Source organism: Symphodus melops (genome assembly GCF_947650265.1).
Source record: "Symphodus melops genome assembly, chromosome: 1".
Taxonomy (NCBI): Eukaryota; Metazoa; Chordata; class Actinopteri; order Labriformes; family Labridae; genus Symphodus; species Symphodus melops.
The window spans coordinates 30,705,750-30,728,615 of record NC_136691.1 but is presented as its reverse complement, the minus strand read 5'-3'; the positions used below and the strand labels follow the sequence as shown (position 1 = coordinate 30,728,615).

General features: G+C 44.2%; 1 protein-coding gene across 9 annotated transcripts in view; it reads left to right on the top strand.

Annotated features, from left to right (window-relative positions):
* The window catches only part of arvcfb (ARVCF delta catenin family member b), a 117,190-nt gene extending 97,930 nt beyond the window's left edge, over window positions 1-19,260 (top strand). For 8 of the 9 annotated variants that reach the window (XM_079363697.1, XM_079363696.1, XM_079363700.1 and 5 more), the window contains 8 exons: window positions 2,912-3,039; window positions 4,275-4,425; window positions 4,632-4,824; window positions 7,342-7,453; window positions 8,309-8,396; window positions 11,905-11,996; window positions 14,393-14,505; window positions 19,101-19,260. In XM_079363697.1, the coding sequence (XP_079219823.1) occupies window positions 2,912-3,039; window positions 4,275-4,425; window positions 4,632-4,824; window positions 7,342-7,453; window positions 8,309-8,396; window positions 11,905-11,996; window positions 14,393-14,494 (866 nt within the window). In that variant the 3' untranslated portion in view covers window positions 14,495-14,505; window positions 19,101-19,260. The remainder of the gene's footprint in view (window positions 1-2,911; window positions 3,040-4,274; window positions 4,426-4,631; window positions 4,825-7,341; window positions 7,454-8,308; window positions 8,397-11,904; window positions 11,997-14,392; window positions 14,506-19,100) is intronic. The other variant, XM_079363701.1, reaches the window with a different exon arrangement.
* The last annotated feature ends 3,606 nt before the right edge of the window (window positions 19,261-22,866 follow it).

Below are 22,866 nucleotides of genomic sequence, written 5' to 3'. Positions count from 1 at the left end.
TCAGCAACACTTAGCAACATTCAGCAACACTTAGCAACATTTAGCAACACTTAGCAAAGTTAAAGTCTTTTTTAACGTTTTTGTTTTAAATGAGGTGTTTACACTGATGATCATGCAACAACACACACATAGACTGAAATATACTCGTGCGCTAACGGAGAGACGTCTGAGTGACGGCGCTCCAGAGCTGATTTCGGGGATTCGGTGCCTTACTCAAGGGCACCCCGGCAGTGCTCAGAAAGAGGTCTGGCACCTCTCCAGCTACCAGGCAAATGTCCATGATTGGTCCGTGTTGGGACTCGAACCATGATCCTTCGGTTCCCAACCCTACTGCCGCCCCTGAGTGGCTGATGTCAGGTGTTAATGCAGGGCGCTTTGACCTTCATGTGGCGCCCGCATCTTCAACTTACACGTGATGTTTAGAAGGGCTCTTTAATTTTCTTGTTTCCCTGAGTGAAGAGTCTGTTAAAGCCCGTTTCATTTACATGACCAGAACTAGCTGTAGCTCTTTTTACGACAGTCCACATGCACACCGGGTTCAATACCCTGGTGTGTATTTGAATAACCTCATCGTGTCTGTCAGGCCCAGAGGCTATCAGGTGACGACTGATGACATCAACAACTACACTTCAGTAAAGTGGTGAGCACAGAGCTCAGTGTTTGAGGCACTGACATAAAACCTGCAAAGACTCCACTCAAGGATGAAGGAACATGTTGGAAGGAACAGTGAATTTCCCTTTGTTGAGCAGTTCATGCCATTTTTAGTTGCATAAGTCGCTCCAGTTGGTTGCCAGACCTCGACCACAGGAATTGCAAGAAGAAGGAAATGTGGATTTGCAGATTTTCTAACAGAAAGGAGTAAGAAAGGTTAAACATGGCTGACATTTTGTGCAGAGAGAATCAGCCGAGGAGATGAAGTGTCTGTCAACAGCAGCGCTCTGCAACATGCTCTCTGGTTTGCTGAGTGTGCACCCAGTAGGCCCAGAAATACGAGGAGCGTGCAGAATGTTGCTGAGTGCCCCCCCCCCCCCCCCCCCCCCCCCCCCCCCCATGAAGTGCTAAGTGCCCCCCCCCCCCCCCCCCCAGAAAAGCTATTGATGGGATTCATGTTGTAGCACATGGTTATAGTAGAGGATGCATGAGGACTCCTGCACGCGGCTGCTTCCTCCTGTGCACATTGTGGAGCTAGCTTGGTCTGAACTCGTGGAGAAAAACACCACAGGGATGAAACCCTGTCTTTTCACTGTTAACAGCTATGTTCCCTCAACTGAATCTGCCAACACAGACTTCCGCTCTCTGCAAATTATGGGTGTGAGAAGTGGATTTAGAGGCAAAAATGTCAGCTTGTGTTTCCGTGGTACCTCACAAACACTCTCTCTTTCTTCAGCCTCTCCATGAAAAAAAGGAAGTCTATAAAAAAAGAATAGCTGGCTGGTTTTGCCCTTTGAGAGTTTTGATGCACGGCTTCATACTTAGACCCAGGTCAGACTCACATTACAAAAAGACTCTTCTTTTACAGTTCATAAACATAGCGAGGGCCTCGTCAGCCCTTGTGCATCAATCAAATGACTTACTATACATCCCTGCACACATAATACTGGGGTTTCAAATAGAACCTGCAAACACTGACCTCAGAAGATATGAGCCCAAACAGACGGTTACATTGCCTTTAATTTGAGCCTGGAGGGATTGACGGAGGATTTGAAATAGCTGGTGTGCTGTTGTCGATGATAGCAGGGAAGCTGCTGGGGAAAAAGAGATTTTAGCCAGCAGCTCACTCTGCAGCAGTCTGTTAAATCCTCGGTGGCTGAGAGCTGACTCTGCCCCCTGTTGAAGCACTCAGGACTTACTTCAGGCTAAATTTTCACTTCTTACTATAAAGACACACAGTCGACTGACTGTCTGAGCTCCACTTCACCTCAGTCTTAAAGCTTGTAAATCAACCTCAAAGGTCACAGATTTTACACATTTACATATATTAAATATTTACATATTTAAAGCTACAGACACAGAAACAGCCTGTTCTGAGCAGGGCTGAAATAGAGGGGTTTATAGACATGATCAAATACAGGATCAGAGTGGATTTATAACAACACACTTCACACACATGATGAAGAGGAGCTCTGACACTGATTTCACCTGAAGAGGAGGAGATGTGAGTTTAACTTTAATCTAGGCTGGTCTAAAAAGCTCAGAGTTGTTTTCCTCGTGTCCTAACAGTCCCATTAATGTTCGTCCTGTCCTGTGGCGTGATCCACCCGGCTGCCTACGCCTTTAAAGCTGTCCTCTCTACTCTTCCCTGGACACAAACTGAGACGCTCTGTGTCTGTGTTTGTGCAGCAGGAGAAAACAAGGTTGGATGTGTAACTGTGGTCGTCTCTCCCTGTAATAGCTGATAATGTAATTAGGCTTCCATCAGAGGGAGGCCCTGATGACTGACTCTGCTGGAATGTGTTAGTGAGATAAACATCCTGCTCAGATACTCAGAGTCAGCTGTCCGATCAATATTCCCTCCTCATTTATATTACTGAAGGTTTTTGGAATCACAAAGTGTCACCACCACAAACGCTGCTAAATTCGCCTCAGCCTGTCGTAGACCAAGTGATCGCCTCAGACTTTGTATATTCATTCACGTTTTCATTGAAACTTTGCAGAACAAGCTGCGACCAGACGTGCGTTGCATTTGTCGAGGAGTTTCGATGTTTCTATAATGTCTTTGTGCATTTTTAGTAAAGACTCTCCTTGCCAAAGCATTCTCCCTCTGGTCCGAGATAAACCTCCGCACTGCACTGCTGCTACCTTCACACAGCCTAATTGGCCTGTCTGTCATGCCAGGGAGTCTAACCAGTGTGTGTGTGTGTGTGTGTGTGTGTGTGTGTGTGTGTGTGTGTGTGTGTGTGTTTCCCTGCAGGCTTCGAGCTGCTGTATCAGCCTGAAGTTGTGCGGCTCTACCTTTCTCTGCTGACTGAGAGCCAGAACTACAACACCCTGGAGGCTGCTGCGGGGGCTCTTCAGAACCTCAGCGCTGGACAGTGGACCGTGAGTCCGGGACTGGGGACAGGCTGCCTGACTTTGATGCATGAATTATATCTTGAATATTGTACATCTTCAACTTCTGTCCTCACCACTGACCTCTTTGTAGCAGATTTCATGGATTGCTGAGCAAAGTCCCGAGTGTCTAAGAAGGAAGCAGGAGCGTATTCCTGATGTGCTAATAGAGGCACCGAGTCCAGGCTCAGATTACATGGAGGTCAGGACAGCTGGAGGAATAATCCAGTTTGGGCTCTCGATCTGCATCGATGTTTGGCTCCTGGGAAAATGAGGATCCACTTGATCCCGCCCGTGACACCTCTGTTGACATTTAGAGTGAGGGCGAGACAGAGGACGATGACAGGCGTAAATATCTGTGGACAGGGTGGATGACTGAAGTTGGGTTTTTTTGACATATGATGCAAGCTGCTTGTTAAAAGGCGTCTGCTATGGTTTCTCCTGTTTGTTAGTCTCAGATACAGCAGACTTCCAGCTCTGTTACTGGTTATAAACTGGGAGGTCGACGTGTCAGATGCTCCCTGAGCGAGTGTGGTCATCTCTCTGTGTCACGTCGTCAGCAGCATCGAGCCTTTCTACCTGGAGTCCATCCAGCCTGAGCTTCACCTTTAGTTTCAAGAATTCAGTATTTGTGGTTTTCAGCTTGAAAAGGAGAAATCTTTCATGTGCTGCTTTTTTTGTTCCTATTGAAGCTAATCAGCTGGTGAACCTGCTAACACATCAGCACGTCCCTGCTCCCTGACAGGAAGTCTCCTCCTCACAATCCCCTTCAGGCTCTGATCTGTATTGTTAAAGGCGCACTACTGCCACCTAGTGGTGCGTCTGTTAATGCTTTCTGATTAATGACGTCTCTTGGGGTAATGCTGGTGAGATGAGAAAGTCTTTAATGTCAAACTGAATGTTTCATGTTACAGAAAAATGAGGAGTAAAATCTACTGATGTTTGAATGAAGACAGATTAGATCTCATGTCGTCGCTGTGTGATGTTGTGAATTAGTCAAACTCAGGGAGCCGTCGTGTCAGAGAAAGATGGAGCGTGTGTGACGCACACTCCTCCAGTGAAGCTCTCCCAGCGGGTCATGCTGGGCAGCTCCCATGTGGGGCTCTTCAGGTCTGCGTGAATGTCAAACAGGAAGTTGCTGACAAGCGTGCGCTCACTCAGTCGAGCGTGGTGGGCAAAGGTCCAGTTAAAAATAAATCAAAAAATGTCCTCTGTCTGCCCTGCAGTGGTCCAACTACATCCGAGCCACAGTGCGTAAAGAGAAAGGTCTTCCCATCCTGGTGGAGCTGCTGCGCTCCGACTCCGACAAGGTGGTCCGAGCTGTGGCCATCGCCCTGCGCAACCTGTCCATCGACCGCCGCAACAAGGACCTCATTGGTACGAGCTGGTGGCGCCGCCACAGATTTAATCAGAGAATCGTGAGCGCTGCTAAAGACATGCTGACCTGAAGTTGACAGTAGATTTTAAAAACAGTTCAACTGTCCTTTAAATATCAAACTCGCCGAGAATGACCTTTTGTGTCTCATCTAATCGATTTGATTCTGCTGCATCGTTAACCATTTTAAAATGACTGGACCTTACAGGAAGTTACGCCATGCGGGACTTGGTGAGCAACTTACCCAGCGGTCAGCAGCGACCCGCCAAAAACCTCGAGGAGGACACGGTGGTCGCCATCCTCAACACCATCCACGAGATCGTCACAGACAGCTCGGAAAACGCCCGCTCCCTCATCCAGGCGCAGGCCATCGAGAAGCTGGTCGCCATCAACAGGACCAGGTAGGACGAGACGCACACGGCGAGGAACACGTAGACAGAGTGGTATTTCCTTCATCATAATGGCCACTCTGCAGAATCGATTTGAATGTTCGTTGTGGAAGAACGTGTGTGTAAACCAAACAGGAGTGTGTGTTCACCCTGAAGACATTATGTTATAACTAACTGCATGACCTTGGATGCAATTTGCATTGCGTGCATTGACATTAGTATTCACCGAGGTTAGTGTAATGTGTCTGTAATGACCACGAGCTTGACGACCACGATACCACATGACCCGTTAATGAACTCTCAGAACTGGAGGGCATCGTTACAGAGCTGCTGCTAGTTATCCCTCTGACGCCCACGCTCTCCAAAACTCTCTGGATGAGAGCCAAGAGATATTAATGCTCTCGTCTTCGGTGAGCTACGTGTTGACCACGCCGACATGAAGCATGCCTGCACATTTCTTTTCAGATCAAGAGCACTTTCCAAAAGCCGCTCATTGTTTGGTGAAGTATTGATCATCCAGAGAGCGGCTCTAAATCGCATCAATACACTCGTTCATTTACAGACCAAATACCGCTGTTTCCTCGAGGCCTTCGGAGATTAGCTTTCTTTGAAGCGAGGCCCCCTCTCACGTGTAATTAATGCTGGTGGCTCGGAGGGAGCTAATGAAAGGAAATGTGCACTCATCTAGCTGTGAATTAAAAACTCGACCCTGGAGCCACTGGTGGGACTCGACGTCTTGGAATAAAGAGATTGACTGCAGCAGAGTGTAACTACACCAAGCTGTCATTGTTTCAGGCTCAGGTCAGGTCTCTGACTTGATTCGCTGTGCTTAGCCTTCGTCTTGTGTTAGGGTCGGCACCGACCCGTTTTAGTTTTTAAATGCATAAAAGAACCACGTAACTTTTTTTTTTTTGCATCAAGGCTTTTTGACTTTGTCAGGAATCTCTATTTCAACAAAATAAAACATTTTTTTTGGTTTTCACTAAATTGTAAAATGCTCTGGTTAAAATTATGACCTTGGTGTTGTTAGGGTCGGTTTTGACCCAGTTATAAAAATAAGATTATAAAGCAATAATTAGAGCCAAAATTGAACACACACTGACAGCCAGCTCCTCTCCCAATCATGTGAGCTTTAGGGGATTCTCATTTTACCTTGTTATCCAGTACAAAAACAAAACAAACAACGACAGGCATTTCCAGACATGTGAGGTCAATTCAGTATAGAGTTGGTGACTTGCAGAGTGCACATCTCCAATTTGCAGCATGCAAAAATGAAAAAAAGATTTACAGTGAAAGAAGTTCTGGATAATATTTTTGCTGAAAATGAGGGAGTGGACACAGAGCAGCATAGTGATACGGATGAACAGGTTTCTGAGGAGAAAGACAATGTGGAGTATCATCCAGAAGACACAGACACATCTGATGAGTCTGATGAGGAGGTCACCGGTGGTGAAGCGACTCCCGCTGAAAGATTCAAGTCCAAAAGTGGTGAGATCTGTTGGAGCTCATTACATCATGATTTACATGGCAGGGTAGCTGCTGCAAATGTCATCAAAATGACCCCTGGGATCTCAAGGTTTGCTGTGACGAGAGTCACTGACACCAAGACATGTTTTGAGCTATTTATGCCATTGTCACTAAAAAGAGTCATCATTGCTATGACAAACCTTGAAGGAAAAAAAGTCCATGGCGACATGTGGAAAAACATGGATGAGGAATACCTGGATGCTTATATTGGTGTTCTTTTTTTTGCTGGAGTGTACAGATCCTGCAATAAGGCCACTGATAGTCTCTGGGATGCATCGACAGGTAGAAATATTTTCCAGGCAACAATGTCACTTCAGACCTTTCATATGATATCAAGAGTCCTCAGATTTGACAACCAGAGCAAGATCTGACAAGCTTGCCCCCATCAGGGATGTCTGGGACACATGAGTGCAGCTTCTTCCACTGATGTTCAACCCAGGGCCATAGGTGTTGTGTTTTACAACATCCTCGATGTATCTGCATATAATGCATTTGTGTTGTGGACCCACATCCACCAAGTAATGGAAAAATAATAGTAAATATACATGGGTCGAAATTGACCCGTAACACCATAGATGTTACTATAGTTAAAATTATTAAAATGAAAAAATAAATAAAACAAATTTATTTAAGAGATGTGTTCTAATACCCCTCAGTAATAGTCAGGTAACACAACAACCTTTTATTTATTTATACAATTCTCTTGAGGTTCATTTTACCATTTTTTTAAATTGAAATCGAGGGGTATACTGACAAAAAAAAGGCCCAATGGCCCACACCAAAAATATTAAAACCAATATTTTCATGGATAAGGAAGCCTAACAAGGTAACCAAGAGATGAGAAACAAATTGGATGATAGATAATTGTTTTCAGTGTATTTTACAGCTGATTTAAGACATGGGTCAAAACCGACCCGTTAACATAAGAGATGGTAACAGAAAGCTAACACAAGACGAGGGTTAAACCTCCATGTTCTTTCTTTTTTCTTGTGTCCTCCTCAGCCAATCAGCTCGTGAAACGAAGGCGGCGTCCCACGTTCTGCAGACGGTCTGGAGTTATAAGGATCTGAGGAACGCTCTGACCAAGGACGGCTGGAACAAGAGCCACTTCCAGGTACTGAGCGCTGATCCTGTGGCAGCGATGCATAAGACACACTGGAGGGGTTTCAGAATGTGGAGGACGAAGGACGTGGTCGGCTGGTTGTGTGGTCTTTCTTCTTGAGACGTTATGAAGACAGTCGAGCTGCTTCTCCACACGGCTCAGCTGTGTTTATGTTCGCTGCCATGTTTGATAAAGGACGAAACATCCACGTGTTGGTTTTCTGCCTTCATAAATATCAAACATGTTTCATGTTTAAGATTCCTGACTGTGGAGGATCATGAGCAGTAAGATAATCGAGTTGACGCCACACACTTGAGGATTATTTCGACAAATAATCAGTGGCGGCGAGACTTGAACCTGGCCACGCCCCCACGATTGTCACCTCAAAGCATACCTTATTGTTTTTGTTTAAACATTTTAAGAACCTTTTCATAAAATGAGTTATTCCACAAACTAAGAGTCTGTGCTCGATCACACAGAGACGCATCAGCTGAGCGAATATCTGAGCTTAGCTTCAGTAAAGAGATCTCACCGTTTCTTTGCTCCTGGATGAACTTCCTACTTGATTTGATCGGCTGCTTTGGTCTGAAGTGACTTTGACTCTGCGTCTTGAGTTTAATCAGCACAGAACAGAAATATGATGGAAAAGAACATTTTTTCAACCCGTTAGCTTCCAACAGCTAACGTTAACATTTAACCAGCTCCAGAGCAGATATTAGCATTAGCTTGAGAGTGACCAAATGCTAACATTACTTCTTCACAGTGTTTCCAGATACAGTGGGGCTATCATTGCTAACATTAGCTGTTGTTTAGCTAGTTAGCATGAAGGGTTGAATACTTATATATTTTTTGTGCCTGGTTTCTTAGCCCACGGTGACAGCCACCCCGAAAGCTACAAAGAACGGCAAGCCTGGCTACGACGACACCACTCTGCCCCTGATGGAGAAGAACCAAGGTCAGTCCACGTTTGTGTGCTTGTGATCGCTGCTGGTTTAGCCTGTTTGGAGGACAAAAACAATCTGACAGATCCTCATTTTAATGATAATAAAGAGTCTTGAACTGAAATATTTTTTACTGCAGTCTCAATGAGTAAGTCCAGAAAGAGTGTCATTTATTTAATTTAATGGGGGACACAAAGGTGGAACACAAGGACGCCAAAATTCAACTCAAACGAAAGTCCCCAAAATATCCAAAAGAAGCAACAAGGACAGTTTGAGCCGGAGGCGGAGTCTAATGCTGCATTCAAAGGGAACTCATACAGTCATAAAGTTGTGAACAGGAAAGTCACATTCAAATGTTAACCGTATAGGGAGCACCACTGCGAGACAACGGCAACATAGAAGAATGCTTGTATGTGAGACAATAACGTTGGACTTCATTAATACAGACGAACCTGCTGTAAATATAATGTTCACATTACATTAGTCAAGGAAAACAAGAAAACATGAAACATGTTCAGACATGAGCTGCAGAAGCTCCAGACCAGAGTCAGACAAGCATCTCCTCCGCTGTTGACAAAGCTGTTATCAGAAGTCCCGCCCTCCGTGGCTTTGATTGGCCGGTGAGGGAGAAGTGACGTTGATGATTGCTGCACTGTCCAATGAGCTGTGAGCGCCTTTAAGAGGTAGAAACACACTCTTTATCATACCTTTCCTGATGTGGATTATCACCCACCTTATCGTCCTCCAAGCAGGTTCAAACAGCACATTCACTCCCTCATTGATTCATTCCTTTTGTTTTGTTCTGTTTAAGCAGAACAGAATGTAGAGGCATCCTTTCTTTCTCTCTGGCCTCCACAAAGAACAGAAAATGTGCAGGAAGAAGAGAAACCTTAAAAAAACCCTGCACGGAGCCGGAGGTTACAGCGTGTGAGCGTTTGGATCCAGCGCACTGACATCATTGTTTCTCATGGTTATGTCAGAGTTCAGACTCCTCTCGTCCACTGTGTGGTGGAGCTGTGTCATTAGTTGAAACCATTGCTTATAAGTCTGGAGTGGAAGTTTTCAAACTGTCAGAAAGTAGGTTTAGACAGAAGATAGAGGAGTTATCGTTTACTTTCATCATGGGGGTTTTAAATTGATGTAATCGGGTCAGAGACGATGAAAATGTTCCCATATGAAGTAAGCAGAGCGCGGGGGAGGGATGGAGGGGGACGTTTGGGGACATTGGCCCAACAACAAACATCTCTTTGACAGAGGAGTCAATAGCATCGCAGCAGTTTAATGTCCTAATTTTTTGGCCGTGTGCCCCACTTTTCCTTCTTCTTTGCATCCATACATGCACATGAATCGCAGCGCTCATGCCTGCCCACTCTCAGGTTTTGGCATTTTCCAATCACTGGCTGAGAATCATTTCCCTGAAAAGCGGTTTTTGGCACAGCTCCTCCTGTTTTTTAATGTGTGCCTTTTTATGTACAAACGGCACATGAATGCTTTTCAGGCACCAGGAAATGTGGCTGTGTTGATATGAAACCTATGGATGAGCTGGGTGCAGGCATGATGGTCCCAAGCCACAGAAGGACTTAGCTCTCCTCTAAACTCCCTCGAGTGACAAACAGGGTCCACTCTGAGTCTTCTTGCTCTTTGTCACATTTGCTAAGATTTTGTTTTTAATCTTAGAATCCAAAGAAAGGAAAACTGTGATCTTGATTTGACGGCATTTTGACAGAGAAAACATGAAGCTGTTTGATGTTATTTGGAGACCCCTCCCTTAATAGGATGTTTTTAAAAAGCTGGGCTGTAAACGTCACATGATTTCCTTCATTCCCCAATTTCCCCCATTGGGGGATCAATAAAGATTATCCTTATCCTTTTGATTTGGAAAAATACCCTTCCCCATGTTCCTCTGATTCTTACATCTGTCTCTACTCTGTCTACAAACCCTCCAATGATCCTCTCCGTCTTCTGCCTGCTCCACTTTTCAGAAAATGTGTGCTCAAACAGGCCGTTTCCCTTCATGACATCACAAAGGGCAGTAGCCCCTCCCCCAGGTGGGTGACACTCCCACAGCTAGGTGTTTGTTCTGCCCTCTGAGTCTGCCTTCTCACCGTAAACAATAGGACATGGAGCCAGAAAGCAGCGAGTACACCCGAGCCCTTCCAGAGAGGGGGCGTGGTCATACACAGCTCATTTACATATTTAAAGCTACAGACACAGAAACAGCCTGTTCTGAGCAGGGCTGAAATAGAGGGGTTTATAGACATGATCAGATACAGGATCAGAGTGGATTTACAACAACACACTTCACACACATGATGAAGAGGAGCGAGGACACTGATTTCACCTGAAGACGAGATCATGTGACCTTTAATCACAACAGGTGTGGTTTTTCACTGATATTAATACACTCTTGATAAATGATAGGGTCTATATCCTGGTCTGTAATTATGCTGTTATAAGAAATATATGATATGATAATACGACTTAAGTGAAGAAGGTTGTGACTGATGTCTTCGGTGCAGATAAAGTCACTTTCAACAGGAGCATGAAATCATTTCTCACTCTTCTCCAAAGACGTCTGAGAGTCTACTGTGCTTCTTCCCTGTCACGCCTGTGGGCTCCTGTTTCCCTCCCAGGAATAGTAGTGGAAGTGAAAGTGTTTCCAAAAAAACACTCCCACTTTAAAGTAGGTCACATATGAAACTTCCCAAAGTGAGTTTCACAAAAAGGAGAAGGAGTCCCCCGGAGACGTGAATCACTCAGAGCTGTTCACAAGAATTTATGACGACATCGTTCAACTTTCTGACACTTTTTGTGTTTGAAATCTTTAAAAGGATGTAAAAATGTAAGTGCAGGCAAAGGGTGACATCTGTCCCAGAACATAGCAGTGTGCTGTGGAAAATTAATACATGTCAAATTCCACGTATGTTCTATATTAATGTGTACATGAGTCATATGCAAGACATTGACTTTGCAAACAAGTGAAGACTCGTAGTTCACCCTCAATTTGAACTGTGGACTTGAACAAGCCTTGTGACATCTCTGTTACTATTCTATAGTTCACAGTTTAAACATGAGCGTCATCATGGACATGAGTTATTAAACTATGTGTTTCATGAGACTGACAGATGGAAGATGGAAACACCTGCTGCAGCTGCGATCACAGTTTGATTTATAATTGATGAAAGTTTGAGTGTTGAAATGTTTCAGCACTTCCTCCTGTGCTGTGAGGCCGACAGGTGAAGAGAAGAATCCATAGATAACACCGATGAGACACACACAAAGTCAAACATCACAACACAGACAGAAGGGGCCCCTGTTCTTGTGTATTTCCCTCTGGTGGTAAGGGTTGTGAGTTTAGGACAGGCTCATGCCAGGACTGTGCTGTCTTCTCTGTGTCCACTTCCTGTGCAGAAAAGATTTCAGCGTGTCTCTTCTCACAAGATGAAACCAAATGTTTGAAAGGTCTGTCACTGGAGTATGCATGTAGGACCAAGCTGACCGTTGTTTCTCTGACCTCATTAGACGCCTACCCCACCATCGACCAGAGGGACAAGGACTGCAAGTACAAGGCCGGCGACAGCTCAGTGGACCTGCCAGATCGGGAACCGCTGAAGGTAAGGCTGACCTGAGGGATCAGAGTGTACAGAGGAGGAAATGATGATGTCTCAGTGAAAATGGCTGTATTCTCTTATTCTCTGGTGGAAGCTCGTCATCCTGTCGATTCTTTAAAGAGGCTGGACGTTGTTCTCTGTTAATGCCTTCTGCAGCTCAGCCATGTGGACGGCCTCACATCTGCGAGCCAGCAGTTAATTGGGCGTATGATTTTTTTCGTCTGTAAAGTAATTAATCTGAGAATGATTAAAGGAACTGCAGACCACCGCGCCTGGTGGAGACGACCCTCACTTTGACATTCAACAGAACGCTGCATTATCAAGTGGTGGCTGTGGATTATTCAGCCGCTGAAGCCTCACTCTGTTTATTCTTGATTGGCCATCCAGCCTCAAAGAGGAGTCACAGGATAATGGCTTCAGAGGACGTGACATGTTTGATGACTATCGAGCAGTTTTTGTCGTTTGTTTTTGAAATAGATGAAGAGGACCTGAGAGGATGCTCATAAACATGCAGGTTCAGATGAGCCCTTAAAACATGTCTGTGTCGTAATGTGTCCAGAGGTGATGAATACATGAGCTCAAATCTCAGCAGTCTAACTTCTAGTGTGAAGTATCTCAACGTTCAGATAAACACCTTATTTCAAAAAGCTTTAAAAATGAGGCCTTTGCATTAGTTATAATATGAGAACAAATCTGCCCATGTATCACATTTAGCTTTAAAACGATGCTTCCTGTTCCTCCAATCATCTGGATAATCCAACACACAACTTTAAAGCTATTCAGCTACAAATAAAGTTTTACAAGTTTGGATTTACAGTGTCCACGGTGGCCACCAGATACAAGCGAAAGGAAGAATGTGCGACTTTATTATCCAGTAGATGTCTCTCTTGAGCTCCAGCACGAAACCAAAACAAACTGCTGTTTGGCCACGCCTCCTCCATACTGAAGACACGCCCTCCTCCAGAGACACGTCTCCAACCGCTCTCCACTCGAGGTCACACAGAGGAGTTATCAAGTAGATCATAATTAATTATGTGCAAGCAGTGGACAAAATCATTCTCAGCTTGACCTGCACTCACCTGTGTCCTGCGTTGTTGTGTTAGCATGCTAACGTTAGTGCTCTTTAGCTAGCTGGTAGCTTCATGTAAACTGACACAGAATGATGTAAAAACTCTTCATCAAATAATCAGTGAGTATGTTCTCCTTCTTCTTGACTCAAACAGCTTTTATACACAAGGGGAGGAGCCGGCCGTCCCGTCCATGTAAACACAGCTCTGACAACAACACAGCCAGCAGGACTCCAGCTTCTCCCTCACTGTAGACACTCAGGACTCAGACACACATTCACACAGACTGGATTAATGACATATTCCTGTGTAACATGTCGCACATTCTTCCTGTAACAGTAAATGCCTGACTCTATGAAACAGTAGTCCAACCTGTGACCTGAACTTGTTATATAAGTCACAAAGCATCACCCAGCTGAGGTCCTCTCACATTAGCTCTGACGCTAACACAGGCTACAGCTCAGAGCACTATGTGTCTGTTGTCACACTTACACTGTCTCATGTTTGCTGAAAAATGTTAAATCTGTGTCTCAGACTGAAACTTTCTTAATCCCTGAACAGACGATTAACTCACATGGCTGTTTATGAGATGAATATCGTACTCCTCCATGAACACCTTTATGATCAAATGTTGTTTCCCTTCAGGGAGTCGACCTCTTGGCTTACATGTTTGCTCTCCTGTTGGCAGTTTACATATGTTATGGATCGTCAAACACAACAAGTGACCTCTCAGACTTATTACAAGTCTTTGTCTTATTTGACAGTAAAATACACTCACTGACATTTTAAGCTGATTTTAACTTTACAGTTCGGTGCGTTCACAGCGAGCCTCGAAAAGCAACAAAGTACAGCAGCTTTAAAAAGCTTCAGGACTCATCAGTGACCTCGAGAAGAATCAACACTGACTCTTCATTTAACTCAGATGCTCGGCTAAACCAATCAGAGCCGAGGTTGTACTTGTAAAAACGCTCAGACAGAAGAAGGGAGTCATCTCAGTAAACAGCCATTTTTGACTCCACCGTGCACAGGCCTTAAAGTACGACTCTGAAAGCTGTCTCCTCAGTCCGCCACGCCGTTCCTCCCGAAGGTGTTCTGCCCGCTTTGAATGCAACTTGGCAGATGAAGCGGCGGCTCTCTCCCTCTTTCATTTGCATGGTTTGGTTTGCTGTTTTGTAATCTCTCTGACTTCTCTCCCAGCTCTCCTTACGGCAGGGAACTAACACTGGCTTCTCTGGTCCTGGATGCATGTGTGTGAGTCTATTTGTCCAATGAATTGACCTCTCTTTGTTTTGCTCTGTTTTTTTTTCTTAACCCGTCCTCCTGTGGCCACAGAATGACACAAATAGGAAACACTATATCAGGAGTAACAGGCCTGCGGTCAGTCTGGTGGACGCTTGTGATGTAAAGCCCCAGCCTGTTGACTCCTGGGTCTAAATGCATGCATGGTAGGTCTGAACACTAAAGTAACACCCTCTGCCCCCCTTGGGTTTGACTGTCGCATCCTTCTCATCCTTTGTTTGTTCAATGTTTCCACCTGTGTGCCTTTCACCCTCACACTGTAGAGCTGCTGTCATCCTGCAGCCTCAGCCAGCTGCAGAGGTCAGCCTGCTCTGTTTACTTCAAGATCAACCTCAATATTCATTTGATGTAGCAGCACTTCTGTTTCATGTCAGGTTAAAGTTAGCAACGACAGGAAAACAGAAAACTAAATATTTATCATCATTGAATCGACTTTTCACTCAGCAAGTCCTTCAAATACATTTATTTATTTAGCGTGTCTGAAGAGGGACGAGTGGTTTATTTAAGGAAAGCAAGACCTCAAAACAGAAGAAAACAGTTAGCCACTAGCTTTAGCCGTTTTCACAAATACACTCCTGAAAATATTGAGATCACTTCAGGAGGACTGCTCCTGACCTAGCTGTTCATATAGTGTATGCTCCTCACAGCAGGAGACTCTCTCTGGCAGGTATGAGGGGGGGTCTCCTCAGGTAGACGTGTAGTCCAACAGACGGGGTGTGTGGAGGTCCAGTCACTGCACTAACTTCAGTCACAGGATATAGACGTGACTCCTCCTCACACTGACTCCAGCTCAACTCTCCAGAGAACATCTTGCTGCGTTCAGCTCTCTCAGACTTGCTGCAGAAAACATAGTCAAACTGTGAAAACAGTTTGTGTTGACACGTACAGCTCCTCCTGGAAATATCCTGTTTCAGGAGTTTTCTGTTGTAGTGCTAACTGAGGACGCTTGTCTGGGACGTGTAGCTTTAGGATGTCTTCGCCCTTTTACAAGATTCTGGCTCCAAAATGAAGCTTCAAAACTCTCACTGAGGAGACTTTGTACGCAGCTCGTGGAGCTAAAGTTACATTTTGCCAGCTAGCTTAAAGTGAGAAGGTCCGCTGGCAGCAGATGTGATTAAAGCCAGCTCTGTCTGCTGTGTTTCTCAAATCACAAAATAAATCAAGTGTTAAATCCGCTCGTTGACACTATTAGCATGCATCGAGCTACACATGCTAATTATTCAGACAAGCAGATTTAACACTTCTCTTTTTTTGTGGGCACAGAGTTTGGGAAATGGTGGATTAGTATTCCAACATTGAATCACTCGTTGTTATTGGAGTGCCGTAGCGTCAGAATCAGCCACTCAGGGAGATCAGAGAAGCAACGTGCAAAAAAACACTTAGCTTTCCCGCTTTGAAATACACACAGCAAGCTAGCAGGCTTTGTGTTTACTATGCAGCACCTCCTGTCTGCTTTAAATGTACGCCTGCTTTTACTCACCACGTCCCTCGACAGCCTCTTTTTGGAGTTGATGAAGGGGAATCATTCTTCTGAGCTTCAAATGGATCCTCCAGAGACTCGGTTATCCCGTGATGAGAAGCAGGAGGAAGAGAGAACGAGCGCACACAGACACAAACACACTCAGAATATCTCCTCCGTCGATTTGTGTCACACGCCGTGTCAAGTCAGAGCAGGACGATGAATTATTCATGTCCCATCATAATTTGACGATGGAAGTGAGGACATTATTTGTGCACATCCTCGACTGTCGGAAAAGAAAATGTCCAAATTGAGAAGTTCTGAACGATGAGCTCACATTAATTCCGTTTATGTTCGTTTTAAGCTTCATTTGCATATTTTGTGTTGAGATTCACTGAACAAATGATTACTAAGTGGCTTCTCTTGTAGGTGAGACAGTCTTATTTCCATGAAGGAATGAAACACTCCTGTGCCCAAAGTGCAGAGTGAGACAGTGTGGTTTGAGCTGTGCTTTGATGAATGAACCCCTCTGAGGGGAGGAGATAGACTCCACTGGAACTCTGTGAGGTCGAGTCTCCAACAACAGCTGAGAGCAGTCGAGGGATCGTCCTGCGGTGTAAGGGACGACTGATAAGACGAGGCTGAACTAGTGTCATAGTACTCTCATGAGCGCTCTCTAGACCACTCTGTGAAGGTCTCGTCTCTGTCTCAGACCTGACAGACTCTCAAGTCAAGACCAACACAGACTTTTATTACTCTAAGAAAAAACCCCTCTTCATAAAAGAATGAAGAACTTCCCTTCGTCTGTAGTTTGATTCCAGTGTTACAGTCAAAGTGAGGGACACGCCCGCTTCACACCCCATGAGAATCTCTCTGTGAAAAATCTCCGCTTTGACTCGGTCTCGTTCCCTAAATGTCTCTGCTTTGACTCGGTCTCAACCTCTAAATGTCTCTGCTTTGACTCGGTCTCGTTCCCTAAATGTCTCTGCTTTGACTCGGTCTCGTTCCCTAAATGTCTCTGCTTTGACTCGGTCTTGTTCCCTAAATGTCTCTGCTTTGACTCGGTCTTGTTCCCTAAATGTCTCCGCTTTGACTCGGTCTTGTTCCCTAAATGTCTCTGCTTTTACTCGGTCTCATTCCCTAAATGTCTCTGCTTTGACTCGGTCTCATTCCCTAAATGTCTCTGCTTTGACTCGGTCTCGTTCCCTAAATGTCTCTGCTTTGACTCGGTCTCAACCTCTAAATGTCTCCGCTTTGACTCGGCCTCGTTCCCTAAATGTCTCTGCTTTGACTCGGTCCCCAAATGTCTCCGTCTTGACTCGGTCTCGATCCCTAAATGTCTCCGTCTTGACTCGGTCCCCAAATGTCTCCGTCTTGACTCGGTCTCGATCCCTAAATGTCTCAGCTTTGACTCGGTCCCCAAATGTCTCCGTCTTGACTCGGTCTCGATCACTAAATGTGTCCGTCTTGACTCGGTCCCTAAACGTCTCCGTCTTGACTCGATCTCAATCCCTATATGTCTCCGCTTTGACTCTGTCTCAACCCCTAAATGTCTCCGTCTTCACTCGGTCACGATCCCTAAATGTCTCCGTCTTGACTCAGTCTCGACCCCTACATGTCATTGACTTGTCTCGGTCTTGGAGCACTGCGGTCTCAGGTATGTCTTGGTCTCGGTGGACATGGTCTTGGCTGCACCATGCAGTGACAGCGTATTAGAATGAAGAGGCGAGTACAGCGGTGATGTTCTCCTGTGTAGGTGATAAAAACCTTGCAGCAGACGTGAGAGCGAGGAGTTCCTGACTCTCATAGAGAACTAATAAAAACAGAGGTTTGTTCTGCAAACAGAATGAGCTCAGAATCAAATGTCCCAGACTTACCCGTTTGATGTCCCGCTATAAGACTTCTGCAGAGCTGCAGGCGGGTTCAGGTGAGCTCCTAGTGATCTTTCCTCTCCTCCTGTTCCACACACTTCTTCTCACAAAGAGCCACATCATCATCTTTTCATCCCAGCCGCCTTTGTTGCTGTTCACTTCTATCGTTTCCATTCATTGCACCATCACAGGGAAGGCTCTGCACGGTGCCCCTCCAGAGAGTGTGTGTGTGTGTGTGTGTGTGTGTGTGTGTGTGTGTGTGTGTGTGTGTGTGTGTGTGTGTGTGTGTGTGTGTGTGTGTGGTATTCATTCAGATGTTTTCAAAAACATGGTAAAAAACATCAAATGTTCTTGTAATATTGTGACTGAAGCAGCAGGTAAGTCCTTTCAGGATTTGGTTGGTCACATGAACCATCTGTCTCTTGCTCATCTCGACTGCTGTGTTGCAGAAGCGTTAGCTGTCTGTGATGTGATTTACTGTAATCATACCGACTCATTTTCTTCACGTCTGCCATAAAAGGACAAGGAGTTTTATCTAAAATCATATTTTGGTATCAAATGTTATTATTCATGTAGTTTATCGTCATCAGATTCTGTGAAAGACCAAAGCAGTCGATGCATTGATGTGTTACACCTTCGCACCATGATGGTGATCTGTTAGCATGCCGCTCCAGTGTTTTCGCTAGGTGACCCAGCGGACAGTCTGCGGAGGAGGCAGGGCACCCACGGGGTCCAACTGTGGGACATTTAAAAACAAAGACATGATGTCCCCGCAGGACCGGGAGTTCAGGAAAGTGGGACATGTGTTTTCTGATCCTCTCTACCCTCCAATCACGCGGAGGTGACGTCACAGAGCGCTGCACCCATATTCAAAATATATTAACCCTTACACAGTGCAGCCTCGAGAATATGGGCACCCAGCGCCTCCTGTCTGTAACTACGACTCTTTTTATTGAGCAGTTTTTCAAGTTACAATCAGTAGTTGTAAAACAGCACAGTGCAGATGTGAACACGTCTTTAGCTTCTTTACATGTCAGCAACATTAAACTGATTCTGACCACCAAATAAAATCAGAGTTTCAGTCTTGCTTGTTGAAAGGCTCCAGTAGGAAGCCAAGCTTCCAGAGCGCTCAACAGACAGCTGTGCTATTCCAGATGTTGTTGGAGATGAGGTTGGTGAGAGCGATAGCACTGAAGCCGAACTTTCAAGGGGCCCAAACCTATAATGTGCTTCATGCTCCAACGAGCTTAGAGAAGATGTGGAGTTGGTGTTTGACACGGGGATGAGCGGTCTTTTCATAGAATTTGTTGACAGTCACAGAAACATGACCTGAATGATAGCAGTCATCTGTGAAGCCACTTTGGAAGGTGTGTCCACCTGTCTTATGTTTGTCTTTCTTTCCGTCCTTCAGGCTTAAAAAGAGGACGCTGCAGCTCGAGGAGGATCTCTCATATCACCACTGCCATCTCACTCATCTTTGGAGTTGGACTTTGTACAGAAAAGAGGATATAAAAAAAAAATAGTGATCATAACAGCGACTACCCAGCAGCAGCCAGCACTCTCACGCTTTTCACGGTTTTTGTAAAAAAAAAAAAAAAAAAAAAAAACGATAAAAAAGTGACAACTCGTGCTACTTTCTTATATCGACATTCCCACTGGACATGATGTGAATTTAACCACGCTGACTCTGGTGGAGCTCTCACAGCGAAGACAAACGGACCGAGGCCGGTGCTGATGGAGAAAAGGACTGATGAAGTCGGATAAGGCGAGGTAAAGGAAGTTACAAGAAAAGGATTGTGTGTTGGAAGGAAACCAAGGAGAGAAAATGGCCGATTTTCTTTGAATTTGGTTTTTCACATTTGCAAAATAGTTCATGCATTAGTGATTTTTGAAGAATTGAACTTTCAGTTTGTTCTCCAGCGTTGGTGTTTTGATGTAACAGGTGTGGACAGGTGTGTTTGAAAGCCGTTGGATGTTTGTTTTATAAAGATGGTTGGGATGGAAACGAAGAAAAGAAGGAGAGAAACCGAGCCTGAGAAGAGCTGAACAACGAATCCCGACAGCAACTCACAGACTTATCCATTGTGGTTCACTGTGTTTCACGAGGAGAGAGAAAAGACGCGCACTGAAGATGCTTTGAAATCAAAAGTGAGCGACGTTCATTTTATATGAAAGTGAGGAGTCTGCAAGTGGAGGGTTGGAGATTTGAAAGTGACACGGTGTGTGCATCAGACGGGGTAATAGTTTCTGTTCACGCTGCGTGGAAGAGAAGGAAGCTGATGCAGCGGCATGTGGTCGTCGCTCACGGCGCTGTGGTTACATCTGTGACCACAAACAGAACAAGTGTTCAGCTGCAGAGTCACAAGTTTCCTTGGCTGGTTGCTTTTTGTCAATGCTGTGTATTAAAGAGGACGTAAGGCCTTTGTTTATAAATGATTTGTGATTTGGAAAGAGAGGCAGGAAGATCTAAAAGCGTTTTATATAAATGTATATTCGGGTTAAAAGGAGAAAAAAAAGGTGGAAAAATGAAGGAAAAAAACCCAACTTCTTAGTTGTATATTAAAACCACACGGACTAGGAAGCACATTTCATTTGATAAAAGGCTCGCCGTGTTTTCAGACAAGAAATAACCACATAACTTCAATGATGATCACTTATTTATATTTTATATTAGTCAAAAAACGGTGAAGGAAAAAAAGGTTTATCTGCAGCATTCTTTGAAAAGGTGATAAAATGTTACCTGAGGAGAAGAGTCAGTGCAGGAGAGACCATCCATGAAGTTTTCTTGCCCTCGCTTCACGGGGGCGTCTGAAGGAGGAATCTACAACGTTGTGAGCATGCCAGAAAAACTGTACAGATGTTTATATTTTGTTCTTTTCCAAGTGCCAGTTTTTTTGTGGTGTCATTTGGATATTAACTAATTCATTCACGTGAAGTTCATGATGAAGCGAGAAACCGGTGTGTTCGTGTCTCCGGAGGGTTTAAGACAAAAATATGAGAGTTGCATCACGCTGTACAAAAAAACAAACAAAAAACACGCCAAGTCTGGTCATATAGTATATATTTTTACAACGCTTTAGGGATGTGTGGATGTGATATATAAGAGCAGAGGGATAGGGAATCATCGCCATTTTCTCCTGATTCACCTCAGAGAGAAGCAGAGCCAATCCCATGTTGGTCCATCACTCACGTGTCATCAAGGCGAACGGCATGTGCCTGCATTGAAGTCTGATTTTCTTCGTGACGTACGTGACTTTATAAAGCTTGCATATTTTACACAGTGTTTACAAAGGTGTACGTTGTGGTAAAAATCAATAAACGACAAAAAAACGTACTGTATACATTTTTAATTTCAGAGGTTTAAAAGAAAAAAAAAAGAAGAAAAAAAGTTATAATTAATACCCAGCATCCCTTTTGTGTGTCCTCAGAAGTGTGTGCTCTCATCGGACAATACTGAATCCCTTTTTGACAAAGACCCACACGACTGTCTTTTCCTGACTGCGCTCTGCAGCCACACAACCAAAGGATCTGGACTTGTATTTACACACGTTGGCAGAAGAGTTTTTACAGTTTAGTGGATGTGCAGCACGTTGCACATTTGACAGAGAGCCAAGTTACTGTGCTGTAAAGTGAACGCCCGACACGGACACACAACGAATCAAACGAACCTACCTGTGTAGATTAAAGACCGTCAACATAAAAGTAACTGTACTACTCAGTAGCAGATGTGTTTGTACCTATCATGTGCCTTAACCTTTTCCATGCTAGATAAAGATAAGTGTGTTTTATATAACTCTATTCCTCCCTTTCCACTCACATCTCTCCTTCCTGTCTGTTCACTTCCTCCCCATGCCCCCTCCCTCTCTCCACTAAACTCATTCATTCATCCTGCATCCACCCCCAAACCCCACACTGACCCCCCTCAAACCCCAAGTAGTTTAGACTGTTGGTGGGTTTCTGCCTTGTATTACGTTGTATAATAAACTTTGAAACAAAAGATAGAGTCAGTGGAAGAAATGGTTTTGATTTTCCTAGACGAGTGAAGTTGTTAAAGCTTTCGTAGCGAGCAGAAGCGATGCCGCGGTGACAGAATGTATTATGTTAATTTTACTAATACCCAGAGGCAAATATTACGCTTGTTAAACATAACGGAAAAATACTGGTTTGTAGAGTTTAAATTTGGTGTGTTTTCAATAAATCATGCCTGGAAAGAAGGTGTTACTCTGCTCTGTGTCTTATTTTCTACCATGTTGTCACCGGCTGCACAAGAACACCAACTGTGATTGTCTGAATCTTTGCTCGTGGTAAGTACATACAGAAGAAGAGAAAAAAGAATAAGATCGACAAGAGATTTCTCTTCAACGGGGACATTTTACAAAACTGTATGACGGTTTATTATGGACCACATTAAATCATTTTGTAAATAAGATTTCAGGACTGACGTTGTGAATTGATTAAAATCAGACTAAATGATTATTCTTATCTGCCTGCGTGAAAATGATGAGAGGGGAACTCTTAAAACACCCAGAGACACTTTCCTTAAAGTCAGTGAGAATTAAAGACCCTGGATATGTGACACAGGAGAGTCTGTCAACAAGTGGAAATAGAGACAGAGTTCAGGGAATGACATGAAAAGGATCCACAAGTTGGACCTGAACTTTGGCTGCCAGGGCGTGCAGCAGCAGCAGCACCCCAGGAATACGTTTTTATGAACAATTAGAGTCTTTGATGAGAGAGGAAAGGATATTCATATTTTGTGTTTTTTTATTTTGTATTTTTCATTATTCTTTATATTTGACATTCAATAAAAAAGTCTCTTTGAGTTTGGAGAGTCAGTGATTTTTAGTCCAAGGATTCCCCAAGTGTTAAACTCACTCTACCTCCAAAATAAGGGTGGAGACTAGTGACCTCGACTGTCCCTGCAGGAGGTTAAGGCAAATGACTAAGGTCACCATGCACCAGGCATTTCCAAACATTTGTTAAATAATAAAGCAGAATACAAGTCATGTCCATTTGTGTGTTTAGTATGTTTATGTTTAGAGTGGCAGACACTTACACTTTTCAAACTTCATTTGAATTATTTTTAAACATTAATTTGATCTGGTTTTATTTTATATAGTTGAACAGTTTTTTTTCGTCGTACAATAAATATTGAAATATAAAAGTTAAAATCATTT